We start from the raw sequence: 19,000 nt of genomic DNA, 5'->3' as shown, positions 1-19,000 counted from the left end.
TGAAAAAGAAATGTTAGGTCATAAAGGTTGACTAGAAGTGTACCAACTACCAAATCTTTCTATACATTATCTGTAAGATAAGCGGCAGAGGGGGTTGACTAATTGTAGGGACACCTGAAAAAGAAAATCCAGTGATGAAGCCTTTGTGAAGGTTGTAGAAGTAACAGAAGCTTACAAGCCTGAGTTTTGTGGCAAAAAATGCATTAGATAGCGTTGGTGAAGGGTCACAGGCTTGGGTTTCTGGGCATTTAATGGAAGGCAAATTTATTCTGTAAGCCTTGGTAACTCCTGTTGTGAGCCGAACTGCAGAATTAAACAATTTGTGCTTAAGTACATGAATGTGATTGTATATTTGTTCTCTCTAAATGGTGTGTAATTAGAAACATTTACTACTGAACCTGAAATATGAGAAAGTTTTTTATATTCAAGTAAAGACTTCCATGTTTTATCAATGCAATTCTTCTTAATCCAAATGATGGCACATCCTGATCAGATAAAGGAACGAAGGACAATTTTCTTAAGCCCAGGATGGGGGTTGGATATATATAAGAGTTATGAAAGCTTTGGAGTAGGGCTACATGAAATCTGCTGAGCCTGTTGCCGATATAATCTCTGCCCTCAAACTCTTCTGCTTGAGAAAAGGTAGATCATCTATCTCTCTATTCACATTCTAATTTATAAACTGACGTGAAGATGAAGTTAAGGTAATAAAGTCAAGACAATATGGTTAACTCAAACGATCAAAGAAGGGTAGGGTGTCCGTAACAGAAGAAAATTGAGGCAACAGGAAGATCCATTTTCCAAAGAAAATAAAAAAGGATAAAGAGGATGCTCAGGGTTTGAACGTTAGAGGGATTGAAATCGTCTTTTTTTGGGAGCAAAACACACAGAATAAGAAACACCAAACCTGTCCAGAATAATGAACCTACTACATACTAGAACTAGTAGAGTATATAAGTAATTGATCATTTCCTTCCATTGGTGACTTGCCAAGTGTCAGTTCCAATGGAGAAGTCCAGATATTGGTGTTTTTGGTCATCCTCTTCCCATCCCCATGCTTCCGACCATTCTCTATTGCTGACTCCTCTAAAGAACAGCAGAGAGAGAGACTGTAGTCTGCTGCATGTCCAAACTGAAGGGAGTTTCTTTAGATTTGGGCAGGCAAGTGTTTCTAATGTCAGTGTGCTATCCTTTGACAACCAATGTCCAATTTCTATGCAGCTTTGGCATTTCCATTATTTTCAGGGATTACAACCTTGGGAGCAGCATAACATATTAGTCCAGAAAGGGGGCTCTGGTCTATACTTTTTCACCTACTGTCTCTTCAATTTCCTTGGAGTTCGACACAATAATGCATTTAAGGTTTGAGAGTTGCTTATGCATGTCTTTTGAGAAGATATAACCTCAGTTTTATACAAACACAGTTTTAAGCATTCTATGCTATTGAAGCTGAGCTGGCATTTGCCCCTCCCATGTGATCCTTGGATTGAGCAAAGCATGCACAATCAATTCCTCATTTATACGCGAAGCAGTGTTGCTTAAACAGCCTCTCCTGTGAGGCAGCGAGGCAGGCCTGCGTACATTTGCCCCTCTCAGACCCTGCAGTAGCGGGAGCCTCGTGCACTGGGGTGCTCTTTTTTTGTGGTGCTTAAACAATTTCTATCAATGAGCATCTTCATTTCATTGCAATCTTGGATGAACCAATGCTCTATTCCATTCATGTTCTCTAAAACTCTAAAATCTAAGAGCCTTGTACTCTTAAGATTTGATAAGAGGAAACCAACTAAAAGATGGGATTTCTATCAACAACAACAAAAAAAAAAAAAAAAAAAAAAAAAAAAAAAAAATGTGGAATGATGCAAGGTATCATTTTCCATGCACAACTTTTCTTGGATAAAATACCTCAAATATATTATTTTCTCTCTTTCTCCCTTCGACAATGGTCGGATATGAAAGATATTGAAAGCTTAATACATAGAAAAGGTTGTGCATGTTTTCAATTTTAAGATATTGAAAGCTTACTAAATAGGTAAGGCTGGTCAAATTTGAAAGCTATTGAAATCTTACTATATGAAGTTATATGGGTTCAGGGGTAGAATAGTCATAAGGATATTTTTGTCCTTGTACTCATTCCCGAATGTTCTTCTCTTTATTATAAATAAAGATGGTTGTAGTCTCTCTGACTCAAGCCAGTATTCACAGAATTCTACATGGCATCAGAGCCAAAAAATATTCTGGGAATATGGGAATTGAACTTTTTTCCTTTCTTTCTTTTTCTTTTCTCTCTCTCTCTCTTCTCCATCGTGATTCTGCCCTAAGGACAGCCACCACTGCAAGCAACAAACCCTCTTCCACCTTCCGCCAGCCCCTCCACCACACTCCGCCACCTCCACTAGGCCTCGACAGCCCCTCCACCACCACTGCCAGGCTCCGCAAGCCTTTCCCCCACCTTCCGCCACCCCCTCCAACCCGCAGGCCTTTCGCTTCTCTTTATCCTCTCACAAGAGGCTTTTTCCCCCTTGCCGCGATTTATTTCCCCCCCTTGGTGGTGAGTTGACTCCCACCGAGGGTTTTCAACCTTCCCTCCTTATGTTCTAAATTTTTTAGGGGGATTTATTTCTGTTTTTTTTTACGAGTCATCATGCCTGACAACTCTGAGATCACTTCTGCGTCATCTGGTTCTAATGGTTCGTCGCAACGTGACTTCATTCCGTTCCCGGTGAATCCCATCAAGTTGAATGGCAATAATTATTTGTTATGGTCTCGCTCCTGCTTATTTGCGACTTGTTTCCGTGGTCTCTCTGGCTACATCACGGGTACTCAGGTCAGGCCTAAAGAGATTGGTTTTGCACAAGATCGATGGATGAACTTCAATTTCTTGGTTATGTCATATCTGGTTAATTCCATAGACCAAGATATTGTCAGATGCTATCTCCTTGATTCGGCTGCGAAGATTTGGAAAATAGCCAAGGACACCTATTTTCAGGTTGGGAATGTTGCCCAATGTTATGAGCTTCATCAGAAAATTCACTCTACCAAGCAGTTGGAGTTGTCTCTGTCTCAGTATTATAGTACCATGTGTACTATGTCGCAGAAGTTGGACTTTCTGGGCACATTCACCGCCACCTGCGATGTTGATGCCGCAGCCTTCCGTAAGTGGGAGGATGGCTTACGTGTTTTTAATTTTTTGGCCGGCCTCAATATTGAGTTTGATCAAATCCGTGCCAATATTTTGAATCGCGACCCACTTCCATCTCTGGAGTAGGCCTATGCGATTCTCTCGATTGAGGACAGTAGGTGTACAACCATGGTTCAACCTGTTACTCAAGAACGATCGGCTCTTATCTCTGGTTCACAGGCTTCCCAAGGAAATTCTTCCCGGTCTACTACTAGTACTGATTGGCCATCTGGTGATCGCCCTGCCATTAAATGCGATCACTGTGGGAAGGAGTGGCATACCAAAGACCGTTGTTGGAAGCTTCATGGTCGCCCTGTAGAGACTCGTGGGCTTGGGAAGGGTGGTTCCAATCAGCCTAGTAACACCCGTGCTCATCAGGCAACTTCTGATGAACAACCTGATCAATCTCTTTCCCAAGTTGTAGTTGAATTGTAAAATCTTCGGGATATGCTGAATCGATTGGATACATCTTCTTCGGCATCAATATCTCCTTTCATGGTTGCCTCGGCTTTGTCTCTGCCTACCAACCCAAATTCCTCTTCATCCACAGGTATTTCATTTGGTGGGAACTGCACCTCGGTAATACCCGATTCTTGGGTGATTGACTCAGGGGCAACCTACCATATGACAAGTTCTTCAGCTGTTTTTTCCAAATATTTTCCTCTTTTTGGTCATAACAAGGTTCGTGTTGCTGATGGGTCACTTTCTCCTATCTCGGGGAAGGGATCTGTCAAGTGCACTTCCACTCTTAGCCTTTCCTTTGTCTTACATGTTCCAAAGTTTACTACTAATTTGCTTTCCATTATTAGCCTAACCAAGGATTTAAACTGCAAAGTAACTTTTTTTTCAACCTATTGTTTGTTTCAGGACTTGGCAACGAACAGTACGATTGCATGTGGTAAAGTGGTTGGTGGTCTGTACGTGCTTGACAGTTCCCGGGCAGCTTTGACATCTCAGCCGACATCTTCTAATTTTGATTCTGCACTATTTGAGTTGAATAATTGGCATCGTCGTTTGGGCCATCCTTGTATAGGAGTTTTATCTGCTTTATTTCCTAGTCTAGTGAAACGGTGTAATAGACATAATTTTTCTTGTGATGATTGCACTTTGGCAAAACAAACTAGAAGTATTTTTCCTATTTTCGATAATAGAAGCAATGTTCCTTTTGGTTTGATACATTCTGATGTGTGGGGCCCTGCCCGATGTACTTCTACTTCTGGATTTAGATGGTTTGTCACTTTCATTGACTATTTTAGCCGGATAGCTTGGGTGTATTTGATGCATAGTAAAAGTGATGACTTTGCGTGTTTCACTCTATTCCATAAAATGGTCCAGACCCAGTTCGATGCCAAGGTGAAGATTCTCTGCTTAGATAATGGAAAGTAGTATATGGATGGTGCTTTTAACTCCTATGTGGACAGCCATGGAATCATACACCAGACTTCTTGTGTTGACACTCCTGCTCAGAATGGAGTGGCTGAACGCAAGAACAAACATCTCTTGGAGGTTGCTTGTTCTATTATGTTTACTATAGCTGTTCCTCCACGTTTCTGGGGTGATGCTGTCCTTACATCAACCTATCTTAGCAATCGGCTTCCCTCTCGAGTCTTAGGTAGCCGCTGTCCCTTGGACATATTGGTTGAAAAATCCACTTTTGTTGTGCCTCCAAAGGTCTTTAGTTGTGTTGTGTTTGCCAAGAATCACCATGTACACGGCAAGTTTGATCCCAAAAGACTGTGGTGTGTTTTTTTGGGTTACTCAGCTACCCAAAAAGGTTATAGATGCTATCATCCTTCTACATGAAAGGTGTTTGTCACTATGGATGTCGTCTTCCAGGAGTCTGAGGCCTACTTTAAACAGTCGATACCTCTGTAAGGGGAGATTCTAAGTGGTGAAGAGGTCCCGCTGATTGCTCCTCTAGAGATTGAGATACCTACCATAGAGGATGTCTCTGTTGAACTAGAAGATAGAGTTACCAGTCATGAACAAGAAGTGAGGCAGATTGAGCAACAATAATAGGTGCAGGGGGAGAATAATGTAAGGACTAATGTGCAGATTTACACTCGGGGAACTGATTTCCTTTGGATGGCCCTCGGTACAAAGAGACCACCACCACCAACCCCTCACAATCGGTATCTGTTCCTGCTCCAAGTCTTGCTCTGAGTCATGTTCCTGGTAAGCTACCTCCTGATCCCAGTCTTGATTTATCTATTGCTATTCGAAAACCAAAAAGGAGTTGTACACAACATCCTATTTCCAACTTTGTGTCATACAACTCTCTAACTCCTGCTTTCTATGCTTTCGTATCTTCTTTATCCTCTATTTCCATCCCTAATAATTAATAGGAAGCAAAAGCCAAACATAAATTGAAGGATGCGATGAATGAAGAAATGCTTGCCCTTGAGAAGAATTAGACTTCGGATTTGGTAAGTCCTCTACGAAGAAAGAAACCGGTTGGTTGTAAATGGGTCTTTGTTGCGAAGCACAAGGTTGATGGTTTAGTGGAAAGATAAAAAGCAAGACTCATAGCCAAAGGGTTTACCAAACCCAAGGAATTGACTATCAAGAGACCTTTGCTCCTGTAGCAAAGATGAATATGGTGTAGGTTATCATCTCATGTGCTATAAATCAAGGATGGGAACTCTAACAACTTGATGTGAAGAATGCATTCCTACATGAAGATTTGGAAGAAGATTTTACATGGAGATACCTCCTGGCTTTACCTCCTCTGAGACTTAGGGAAAGGTGTGTAAGTTAAAGAAGGCCCTATACTGTCTGAAGCAGTCACCAAGGGCTTGGTTTGGCCGATTCCATAAGGCTATGGTTGCTTATGGGTATAAGCAGAGCAATGCTGACCATACAGTATTTGTTAAAAAGATGGTACAACAAGTGACCATTTTGATGGTTTATGTTGATGACATAGTGATCACGGGTAGTGATGCACATGAAATCCAGAAGTTGAAGACATATGTGGGCACTAAATTTGAAGTCAAAGATTTGGGGAGATTAAAAAAATTTTTATGGATTGAGGTTACCTATTCAGCTAAGGGCATATCTCTTTTCCAAAGAAAATATACCCTAGATCTATTGAGTGAAACAGGGATGCTTGGGTGTAAACCAGCAGACACCCCTCTTGAGCCCAACACATATTTGAAGAGTAAGGAAGGTGACTCGGTGGACAAGGGTAGCTATTAGAGGTTAGTTGGCCGATTGATATACCTCTCACATACTCGACCATACATCACATTTGCTGTGAGTATCGTCAGTCAATACATGCATGATCGTCACTCTTGTCATTTGGAAGCAGCATACAGAATACTCCGTTACCTCAAGTCCTCTCCTGGAAAGAGAGTCTTGTATTCTTCGCATAACCATCTCCGAATAGAGGCATACACTGATGCAGATTAGGCTGGCAGTCATGATGATAGGAAGTCCACATCTGGATATTACACATTTGTTGGAGGGAACCTAACTACTTGGAGAAGCAAAAAACAAGCTATTGTGGCTTGATCTAGTGCCGAAGCTGAATTTCGACCTATGGCACAGGGTATTTGTGAACTTCTCTGGCTCAAGGGGCTTCTTCAAGATTTGGGGATGAATGTTGATCTTCCAATGCGGCTCTACTGTGACAACAAGTCAGTAATCAACATTGCTCACAATCCGGTCCAACATGATTATACCAAACATGTTGAGATTGACCGGTACTTCATCAAAGAGAAATTGGAATAGGGCACAGTTTGTATTCCTTTTATCCAGTCTAGTGACTAGCTTACTGATATCCTTACCAAAGGGATCAACAATAAGTTATTTTTTCCTATTGTTAGCAAGTTGGGTATGTTTGATATGTATGCACCAACTTGAGGGGGAGTGTTGTAATATGGGTTCAGGGGTAGAATAGTCATAAGGGTATTTCTATCCTTGTATTCATTCCAAAATGTTCTTCTCTTTATTATAAATAAATATGGTTGTAATCTCTCTCACTCAAGCCAGTATTCACGGAATTCTACACATAGAAATGACATAGTCTTTGACAATTTTAAGATATTGAAAGCTTACTACATAGAAAAGGCAGATGATAGCTCACAGATTCCAGTGTTTGTAGATTCAGAACCATAGGCTGTGCATGTTTTCAAACAACTACTCTATAGGTGTCTTCAACATTTCATTATTTTATAGCTAAGCTATGATATGGTGAGGAAGGTGCATGTGGGTCTCTCAGGTTCACTGAAGATTTGATTATTCATCAACAGAGTTCTCTTCACCTGCTTCTATTAGTTGATTTACAGTACTATCCTTTATCATGAGTCTCGTAAACAATTTCTAAGCCATCTATGAACCTTTCTATGAATCAAATCTTTACCAATTCATCCACTTTACTGTCATATTCTTTGGGGGATGATGCCTTACAGAAATCAATTCTTTTGACTACCCACTCTTAAGTGAACTACACTTAAAACTTCAAACTAAGCTACAATTAGAAGACGAACACTGAGCTACAATTCTCTACGACATACCATCCACAAACTGATGGGCAAACCGAGGTAGTTAGTAGGAGTTTGGGGAATCTACTTCATTGCCTAGTTGGTGACCATGAGAAGTCTTAGCCGTCTATACTCGATATTGTTGAATTTGCATACAACAGTTCAATGAACAAAACTACAGGTCTTACTCTTGAGATTGTTCTGGTGTTCAACCTAAGCGACTTGTTAAAAAATAATCATGATCAGAGATATTTCTATCGTGATATGTCCTTAGTTGTCTAGCTGCACTCAGACTATTATAGTGTGATTTGGTTTCCTTTCTAAGTCTTACTTTGTTTACTTATTTAGAAATCTAAGTTGGATGCTTGATTGATTTTATAAATACCAATCATTCTGTTAAAATCTTCACAAACTACATTTTTGGCTCTGTTTTGGTTAGCCAATAAGCCGGGAAAGGTATTTCACATAAAAGTGAAACTAATTGTAAAACATATTACATTTCACTTACTTTGCAATCCAATTCCTTTAATTTGAAAAGCAAAATAAATTTAGAAGAAAGAATACGCTGTCGTCTCTCTGTGTCTCTCTCTCTCTCCTTCCTCCTATGAAATGATGTATTTGCCCCTTATTGTAAGAGGAGAGACAGAGATAGACTTAGGGAGGCGCTACTGTAGCATATACAGCCTGGCACTGTTCTTTCTCTCAATAAATTTTACATCTGAGAAATACATTTATCAAACATGTTAAGATTTTTAGGGTTGATTAATTCTTTCCGTTTTCTTTTAATAAATCAAAACTTTCTATTTACTTTTCAAATTTGACTTTACTTCGCTTAACTTGCAACCAAACGGAAAGGAGTACCCTCAATGAAAATATCATTAGTCTAGGTTAGTCACTCCTAAATATTTTCATAATATTTCCATTTTGCCCAACCTCCTTTGATGTAGGTAACCCAACTTAAGCTCTTTTACTAAAAACAAAAAAAGGGAAAAAGTTCCCTACGTAGGACACTGGGGCCACACCCACGCATAGCAGGCGGTGCACCGCCATGCCCCCCAAATAAGGAAGAAATTCTGCCCCTGCAGTGCCATCATGCGCTCTCATTGACTGGTGCGTGCGGTGTGGCCTCTGCGTCCCATGCAAAGAATGGGGTCCCAGAAAAAAAAAACAACTTAAGCTCACATTGTGAAAAAAGGTAAAAAGATTTGAAATAACATCTGCTGAGAGAGAAAGAGAGAGAGCGCTAAAATCAATGATGTTTCCCATCACTAATTCCTGTGCTTCCTTCGATTCAATCATAAATGCTAAAAATGAATCAAAATAGAACTTGAAAATCAAAACTTTTAGTGGTGCTTCTCACTATAAAACTCCAAATCCTCAAGAGAATAGAATTTTTTGAATAATTTAAAAATAATAATAATTGAAAATACAAGAGAAAAATATGCCAATATAAGATCAAATTTGATTCCAAAATTTTGTGATTTAATAAATTTGGATATGACCACATTACCCTTCCACATGGTACAATCACATGGACCAAAAAAATAGGCCTTTTTACGTGGGCTGGTTTGGGCATGTATCCTCCTCTGGTAAACATAATGATCACTTGGCTACGGATGGTCCTCAAATATGTGGGTATTGTAGACCATCCAATAGCTTAGACCCATTGAACATGGGTCATATCATTGGATATCTATAGATAAGAGTGGGTCCATTGTGAGGGAGGACCCACATATTGGCTTTAGGTTTTTGGATCATTGATACCTCGCACTTTATGCAATTGAATCTGCTGGTTTAGATGCATCCCCTCATGTAGAGTAGACAACTCGAGTCAACTTAGCCTTATCCCAACTAAATGGGGTCGGTTACATGAATCCTTCCCTTTTAATGAGTCCTATTTAAAGCCATATTGTTACAAGGCCTAAGTTATGCATGTCTGTCCCCACTATTTTTCTTAAGTCATTTTAGGCCTATCTTGGCTACTCCACATTAATATTGATCCCAGGCCGTTTGGCTGAGAAAATGGAGGGAGCTGGAAAGCTTCGCGTGTTTGGAATCTGCTTAAACAGTGTTTATTGAGACCAGCCCATGATTGGGCCATGGATACACTTCGGTGGATCCCCATGGATGGGACCTACGATCAGTGTAAGCCATTGGCTCGACTTGTGGGTCTTAATCATTAGTTTAGTTTTGATCTCCTCATTTGCTTCTCTTCCATGGAAGTTTCATTTTCTCAGAATGTATCCTAGTTTTTGGTCTAATGCTTCTTCTGATGATCGATTCAACCTCTGATAAAAAAGATATACCTTGGTTATATTTCATCTCTTCAACAAGTTTAGTAATGAGCATAACGGCCCTATTGTTCCGATGGAGAGAAGAACCTATGATTAGCTTTTCAGGAAATTTCCAAACGAACAATAATTTAGCTCCTTCAATCTAAATCAAAGCATTCCTCTGTACGAGAGCATCTAAAGGCCTCCATTGCAAATGTCTATGCCACCTCAAACGACTTTCTCTCAACTTTTCATGTATTAGAGTTACTCCTAAATTAGCTCTAATTTGTCCATTCATTATTTTATCTTTTCTAGTTTTACCACTCATCCATCTTAGCTACATTGTCATTCATTTAACCATCCCAACAAATTTCCTTTTATATTTAAAGGAATACATCGATCATTATCTTAGTTACATTGTTGTTCATTTAACATCCCAAATGCACTTTTTTACTTCATCCATCCTATTTTAATTCTTTGTGCAAAATCATCATCTATTTCTCCTTTATTTATGATTGAGCCGAAGTACTTAAAATATTCACTTTGTAGTTTGTCTCTACCATTAATTTTCACCACTTTATTTTCAGTCATACTTTTTTTTTAGATGAAAGTTCAAAAATTCCATTATAGAAATATTGTAATATCATCACTTACATCACCCTAGTGGCAGTGAATTCGTGCCGATCGTGCTAGTTGGTGTACAATGTGAATATCATGTCTTGGTTTCTTAAGGATACAAACATCATCAAACCTGAGTAATGCAGTTTTGATGTCAAATAATAAAGTGAACGTTTGTCAAGGCCTAATAGAATGGAATGATATCCTTAATTGATAAGATAATCCCAATGGGATATATATACAATGTAAATCATAAATCTTTGTGAAGATGGTAACCCAATATTGGGTAATATACAAATATATTCAATTAGGATTGATTGCTTGGAGTTGCCATAGCTGGACGGATCCTCAAATATTCTATTGTAAGTGATTGTCTGGACTTGCCATAGATGGATGACTGATTATATTGCTTGGAGTTGCCATGGATGAATGGCTTCTTATCACATGTATATCACATGTGACAATATCCGAGAAAGGAAGGTAGGTGAGATTCTTTCTCTCATTAAGGCCATGGGTGGTCTGTCTAGTTCGCTAACCAATGAACCAGGACAAAAGAATCTGTCCATATCTCTATGCTCCTTCTTCCCAGTGAAAGTGAACTTTGGATTCCCTGTTGGAGTCCTCGGGCTTTTGATTCCTGTGTTGTACATGTGCATCCAAAGTCCATTGTTGCAGAAATGAGTTTTTGATTAGAAAAAATAACTGTTGCCCATCCCCCAATGGCTGCATTGTGATCAAAGCTGCCACCTGTGATGATAAGGCATTTATCAGATGTTGGTAGCCGTGTGTAGTAATCTAAGGATGGTGGTCTTTCAACGTGATCTAATGCTGATATGTGTTCCCTTTGACAGTTGAAAATGTTAAGGTCCTTTTCCCATCTTTGAATATTTTTTATTATGGTCAATGGGTCAATTCTGATGTCCTGAAAATTCACTTGGTTCCTAGTCTGCCATAAGAAGTATCTTGCGATACATGCCACATTAAGAAGAATGCATTTCTGTTGCTTGGACAATGTCTGGTCTGCGATTAACGAACAAAGTAGATGCTTTATGTCAAGGAATTGTAGATGTGCTGTCCGCAAACCAAGAGAACCTACGGCCCAAATTCTTTTGGAGAATTCACATGAGAAAAATATGTGCCAATCAGTCTCTTCCTTCTGATTACAAAGAGGGCAAATCAGTTGGAAAAAATCGATTAAGTCTCGACTTTGTTGAAATTCCATTTCGAAGTACTCTCCATGTAAAGAATTTGAATTTTGGATGTCTCTTGAGATTCCAGATGGTTTTCCAAAGTGATAGAGGTTTGGAACCCCGTTGGATGAGGAAGTATGCAGCCGTTTTTGTTGAAAATTTCCCTGATTTGTTATGAGTGGTGATCAGAAAATCAGGGTGGGGGTGGCTTGGTAATGAGATTTTAAAAATGGCTTGAGCGATTGGTGCTGGGAAATGTATGGAGATCAAGGGGTTGTTCCATGTTTGATCAATCATGAGATCTTTGACTCTTTTGTATGAGGGATGGGGAGAAACAATATCAGGGATGTGATGAGTAGACAGAGTTGGAATCTATGGTGATTCCCAGATAAGAGACTACTTACCATCACCGATTTTCCAATAGCTGAGTTGTCAAAGATCATCTAGGATTGAACAGATTCCCTTCCATACCCAAGAAACATTTTTCTTTTTCAGGTTATGGCTACTGAGTAGAGGAGAGTTGGGGAAGTATTTAGCTTTCAAAATCTGAATCCACGGAGGTTGGGACTTAGTCATAAGTTTCCATCCTAACTTCATCAGTAAAGCTTTGTTGTGTATTTTAGAAGCTCTGAGTCCAAGGCCTCCACAAAAATTTTTGAGGAACAGATTGAGGACCATGAGATCAGTGACATACCTTTCTGTCCATCTATTTTTCCTCTCCAAAAGTTTGCATTGATAATGTCTAGCTGGTTGCAGATGGTGGAGGGGGAAGGGGAAGCAAGACATTAAGTAAGAAGGGATGGAGTTTAGTACAAATTTTATAAGAGTAGTTCTTCCGGCATGTGATAGGAGGTGGCTGCACCAACAAGTCAGTTTATTCCGCACTCTAGAGACAATACTGGTGAGGCTTAAGGACTTTGAAAGTGGGAGAAGAATAGGGGTACCCAAGTATTTGATACTAGGTTCCATTTCCTTAATCCCCAAGAGATTTTTGATAGCATTCTTCTGTGTCAATGGGATATTGCTGTTGAAGAAAATACTACTCTTAGCCAAGTTAATTTGTTGTCCAGAGAGGTCTTTGAACAAGGCAACTGCAGTGTTGGGATATCCTCGTGAGTGGATCAATAAAAGAGTAGTGTATCGTCAGCAAAGAAGAGATGTGTAATTTCAGGGGTGCTCCTAGCAAGTTTTATACCTCTAACTATGTTGAGTTCTCTGTGGGTTTGAATTAATTTGGAGAAGCATTCCATGGCAGTAATGAACAGGTAAGGGCTAAGAGGACAACCCTGTCATAATCCTCGAGATGGATCAAAATTGTTAAAACAACTGCCCTTAATTTTCACAGAGAATGTACAAGCAAAGAGTTTGCAGATAAGATCACACCAAAGATCAAGGAATCCTAGGAATTCAAAAATTGCTCTGATGAAGCCCCACTCAATTCTATCATAGGCTTTAGAAATGTCTAACTTTAGAGCAATATACCCTCTTTTTCCCTTCTTTTGCTTTTTTAGGTAATGAAAAATTTCATGGGCAATGATGATATTATCACTAATCTGCATTCCTTTCACAAAAGCAGATTGATGAGGTGAAATGAAGGAATCGAGTAAGGGTTTGAGATGGAGCAAGTATTTTGGCAATGATCTTGTAGGAGACATTACAGAGACTAATAGGCCTGAAATCCTCTACGGTGCATGCATTATTCTTTTTTGAGATAAATGTAAGAAGTGTGTGGTTGATTCCTGGAGGGAGGTATTGAGCCTCAAAGAAATCATGAACCAGTTTGAAGACATCTTCTTTTACCATGTCCCAGTGATGTTGGTAGAAGAAAGCTGGGCCATCAATTCCTAATGCTTTAAATGCTCCAAGGCTAAAAAACTGAATTATGGATTTCATCCTCAGAAGGTGTAGATTTAAGGAATTCGGTTTGAGAATGGGAGATGAAATGTGGGAATAGGCTAGCCACGAAATCTGGTCAAGGGGGTTTGTTGAGGAATAGATCTGTTGAAAAAATTCACTATCGCAACTATAGGGGGATCAGTGATTTTCTTACCATCATCATCAAAAAGGAATATAGAGTTGTTATATCAAATATTTCCTTTAGCAATGGAGTGGTAGTATTTGGTATTCCGATCCCCATCTAAGACATAAGAAAGCCTTGATTTTTGCATCCAGAAAATCTCTTCGGCTTCAAGGTTTGGAGTTTGGCTTCAGTATCGGCCAGAAGTGATGCCAACTCATCAGAGGGTGGAAGGGATTCTAGATATTGAAGAGAATCTAAAAGAGATTGTTTCAGGGCAGGGATGCTATTGAAGGTATTCTTATTCCATTGCTTAAGGAAGACAGAGATCTCAACAAGTTTGGTGGGGAGGTTATCAGACAAGGATGTGTCTCAGTTGGAATTGAAGAAGGAAATAAAATCTGGATGCTTGGATCAAGTAGCTTGATAGTGGAAGAGTTTCCTATAGGATCTAGTCATAGGAGAGGTATTTAGAAGTAGGGGTTTGTGATCAAATCCTATAGACGGAAGGGTGCATAGGGCAGCCTTGGGCCAATGACTTGACCATTCATGAGATCCTAGGCATCTATCAAGGTGTTCAGGATAGTATTGGGAGATTTTTGCTTATTGGACCATGTTAACCATGATCCAGTAGGACAGAGTTCCTATAACTCGAGAGTAGAGATCAGGTTTGAGAGTGTAACAGAGGACGCTTGATTAGCAGTAAAATCCCTCCCTCCAAATTTATCCTTTGGCTAAAAATTTTTGTTGAAGTCTCCAATGAGGACAAAAGGCATGGATAAGGAAGATAGCCATGTATGTAAAGATTCCCAGAAGTTCTGCCTGTCCGAAGGTCTAGGTGGGAAATAAAGACACACAAGGCACCAATTTATGGAGGTGCAGGGATCGACAATAGTGATGTAGATAACCGGTCAAAACATTCAACAGTTTGAATTAAAATATTTGGTTTACCTAACACCCCAAGCCCCCCACTGAAGCCTCTAGACCCCGCTCCTTCGATAAAAGCAATAGAAGAATAGAACTTGCAAGCACCAGATAAAACTTTAAACTCAGGGGAAGTGAGTTTAGTTTCACAGAGAAAAATGAAGTCCGGATTGAATTTTAAAAAATGAGAACCAAGAGAGCATCCGGTAGTCTTATTCCTAAGACTCCTTACATTCCTACTAAAAGTGATCATGTTAACCAGAAAATAGGGAGACACGACTATTGTATCTTTTTGAGAACTTGAAAATAATAAAATAGAAGGCCAACGCTGGAATTAAAAATGTAGCTAAGAAATCTAGCCAAGAGAGATTCTCAAGAGAAGAGGTTACTTATTTTCAGTCATACTGTTACTAAAGTTATACATCATTTACTATATTTTTATTTTACTTATCTTAAAACCTTTTGATTCCAAGGTTGATCTCCATAATTTCAACATGAAATGTAGTAAATATAACAAACAAAGAATGGTTTGAGAGACTAGTACAATAGAAAAATAATCTTAAATAATTAAAGCTAAAGCACTCACTGTCGAGATGGAAGTATAGGTTCCACTTGTGATGCACTTGAAATTAAACAACAACTCGATACTGCAACTTGCTCCAAATGTTTGTCAACGTGATGGTACCGCTAAGTCATGCCACTAGTCATTATCCTTAATATTGCATTCACCCCTATGGTGTAAGAGGTTCTTGTGAATCAATCCCCAAGATAAAACAGGTCTTTAGGCCTTCTAGTAATTGTTGCATCCACTTACTGGGCTACATCGTGACACTCTCGAATTGTACTCAATCAAACAAAAGAATAAAAGAAGAAAAATAACTCTCAAAACAATAGGCAAAAACCAATAATTTATATATATATATATATATATATATATATATAGAGAGAGAGAGAGAGAGAGAGAGAGAGAGAGAGAGCACTTAGAATAGTGTACAAAGTGCCAGGTACGTCCTCTATTTATAGAGGATAAATGCCCCTTGGAAGCAGTTGTCCAAGGTGGCTTAAAGGGTGTGTTTTTCTAAAAGATGACACAAAAATCTAGCCATTATTAGCATCCAATGGAAATTAAATGACACACAATGATGAGTTGTCGGTGCCAGCAACATGTCGGCTGATGCTAGAGAAACCCAACCGATGTCTAATAGATTGTAAAGGGTGTTGGTAAAGTCCCTGACAAGCCCTGATACTGAATACATTCTGACCGATGGTAAGGCACCTGACAAGGCCTAATACTAAACACATTTTGACCGATGCTAAACACTCAAAATCCGACGCCTGGAGAACCGAATCTAATACAGTAAAATTCCTATCCGACATCAGCAAAAGAAAAACCAAAACATAATTCTAATCCAGAGCAAAATGTATTTCACACATAACCAAGGCCTTGCCTTGCCACGCCACACCACACCACGACCTGATCCGGCTCGATGTGCATGCGTGTGTGTGAAAACAAACCCAGACCTGCAAGAGATGAGAGGAGAGAGAGAATCTTTTCTTTAAGGAATCCTATCCTTGTAGTTCTCATAATACTATATAAATTACATAGTCCTCTCTTTCACAATCAATGTGGGACTAAACAGTTTCCACTATAGACATTGAATTTTGTTACCTTAGGGATGGTGTTTGGAGTCTCTTGGAATTTTATAAAACATATCAGCTTTTGGAGGAAATAGGGGTTTTCAAAGTAAATTACCAAAATGCCCCTTGTGCCAATTTTGTGTCCAAACATAGGATGGGTGTGATTTTATCACATTTAGCCTAAATTTAAAGTTTTGTGCAAAGGCACATCATCTCTGGGCTTTATCAGGTAAAATGATCAAAATGCCCCTGTAATTAATTTGACCTCTAAGTCTCTCCAAATGAGCTCAAACTTTACATACCAGTGTGTTTTTATCATTACAGACCATGTCCTAAAAATGGTGTGAAGATGATATTGTTTGGCCATTATTTCGTCAAAATATTCAATGGGGATGTGTTTTGATTTTTCTCAGCTGGGGGTGGGCAGTCGTGGTGGCCATTACAGCTTTTGAGTATTACATTTAACCTTGAAACAAAAACTGAAATGGTAATGGGTTTATAGTTTTTGGTAGGGGCGGAGGAGCGGGAGACAGAGAGGGAGAGGATGTTGCAGGTTGTGGTGATAGCAGCGGCAATAGATGGAGGTGAAGATGGGTCAAGAATGGGAGTGGATTTGAGAAAGGCATATTTGGAAAAATGTCACTTTGGGGGTACACTAAGCTCATAAGGTACCCCAAACGATAGTTTTAAAATCAGAGGGACCTCAAATGTACTTTTATCAAACTCGAGGCACCTCAGGTGTAATTTTCCTAAAAATGGAAGAAATTTTTTCAAACTCCCTATAGACTCTAATCATATTAGGTTAGCCGTTAATGAGATTACCAGAATGATTTACTTTAAATAGTTAATTATATGTGTTATCCAATAGTTTATTATATACATGAACCTGGATAATGTCATGTCATTTCTTGCTGATTGAATCTGGAATCTGATTATTACCAAAAAAAAAAAAAAGAATCTGGAATCTGGAATCTGATAACGTCATTGGTCACGATCTCTCCACGTGGCAGCTATTCTGCCTCTTGTCTTTTGAAACCTTTAATCCTCTCCAATTCCCCTAGTACCCCTAACAAGGGGGTGGGGTCCAACCCCCTCTTAGGATCTCTTTGGTATTATTTGTATTTGTATTTCTCTGACAAATTTCTATTTTTGCAGGTGTTTGTTATGATTTATAATGCTTATTTATATTTCTTACAAATTAGAATAAATTAAAAAACACAAATAGCTCCTCACCTATTTGTGATTTGTGACCACAAATAATTTATTGTCATTTATTCTTTTTTCAAATTTTAACCTCTCAAGCCCGTGTCTCTCGATCTCCCTTCTCGATCTAGCGTCGATGCAGCAGCGACGGAGTACACCTGAATGAAGACCACCGCTGGTGTATGGTAACTAATGAGACATGTCGAAACCCAATGCCACTAGCAGCAGTGCCGCCAGTCCCTGAGCTGCCAACCTCCTGTTGAGCCGCTCAGTGAAAGGGTAGAAGCCGAAATCCACCTTCAAATCCTCTGACACCGCCTCCTTCAAAGGTGCCAGCGGCAAGAATACTTCGCCTTTCTTGGTCTTGGATGATGATGATAACCTCTTACCTTTCCTGGCATTGGCTTTCTTTCCGATCATGCTGTGATACTTGAGTTTCACCTGTGCGACTCTGTTTTCAAAGCTGTCTTCGTTGTCTTCAACTGATGATGGTTTCGTCTCTGTCGTGTCGGAGGAGGCGTTCGTTTCGGGATTGATGACTCTAGTGGTTGTGGAGGAAGAAGAAGATAAGAGATGGTTCGAAGGCTCTCTCTCTCTCTTCCATCTAGATATGTAAGTTGTAACACAAACAAACAACTTTCCAAAGAAAACTATCTTTGGCCTTTGGTCCAAAAGAGACGAGAAAGTAGTCAATGCGTATAAGATTTCAAACAGAGTCCGTAGAGATCGATGAAGTTGGTTTGGTGTGTTGGATCTAAATCAATATCATGATCTATGCTTCACATGGCTAGAATACAATAAACAAAATAATAATAATAGGGATGGAATTATGTTCATACCTGTTCCTTTCGTTTACAGAAGATCCTAGGTATCACAACAAGATCTCCAAAGATCTACTCCATATGGTTAGCAGCCACACGCTCTGCCTGCCCTAAATTTTCTCCCGTCTTTCCCTATCAATATTATCCCTCTGTAACTCCGTGAGTAAAGTCACAAAATTGAATTGGGAGACGGCAGGGACCCAGGATTGCTATAAATAAACCCCAGACCTAATCCATCCCCACAATGGACGGTCTGGATTAAATCTCCTTTAAGTGATTAATATGGGCCCAATAAATCAAGTCATAGTAATTGGGCCCAAAACCCAATAATCTCCCACTTGGGCCAAATTATTATAACTATCTCTTTATTGGTATAGGCCATAACAAATCCTTATATTGTTCCATCACTTGTAACATCTTTGACATGACTAATAAGCTGCTTACATCGAATATCAGCAGAAAATATGCCTCAATAAATGACATATCACTATCTGACTATCACAAATGCAACCAACTCATTAATACAAATCACCTTGGGATATAGGCAAGGTAATGAACACAATTTGTGATCACATGCAGTGTTCTTTCCTTGTAGGTCCATTCCTAATCGGAGATCAGACTATCTTGAAAACCTCACAGATAATGAACTTTGATATT

The 19,000-nt window shown here is 39.3% G+C and overlaps 1 protein-coding gene across 1 annotated transcript; it reads right to left on the bottom strand.

The window, feature by feature from the left end:
* Window positions 1-17,711: 17,711 nt before the first annotated feature.
* Window positions 17,712-18,126, bottom strand: LOC122647668 (the record flags this gene model as incomplete). The annotated part of the gene is made up of 1 exon (XM_043841025.1): window positions 17,712-18,126. A coding segment is annotated over one exon (415 nt), but the record flags the coding sequence as incomplete, so codon positions are not given.
* Window positions 18,127-19,000: the final 874 nt, after the last annotated feature.

Source organism: Telopea speciosissima, unplaced genomic scaffold (genome assembly GCF_018873765.1).
Source record: "Telopea speciosissima isolate NSW1024214 ecotype Mountain lineage unplaced genomic scaffold, Tspe_v1 Tspe_v1.0111, whole genome shotgun sequence".
Classification (NCBI taxonomy): domain Eukaryota; kingdom Viridiplantae; phylum Streptophyta; class Magnoliopsida; order Proteales; family Proteaceae; genus Telopea; species Telopea speciosissima.
This window is presented reverse-complemented; position numbering and strand designations above follow the sequence as displayed.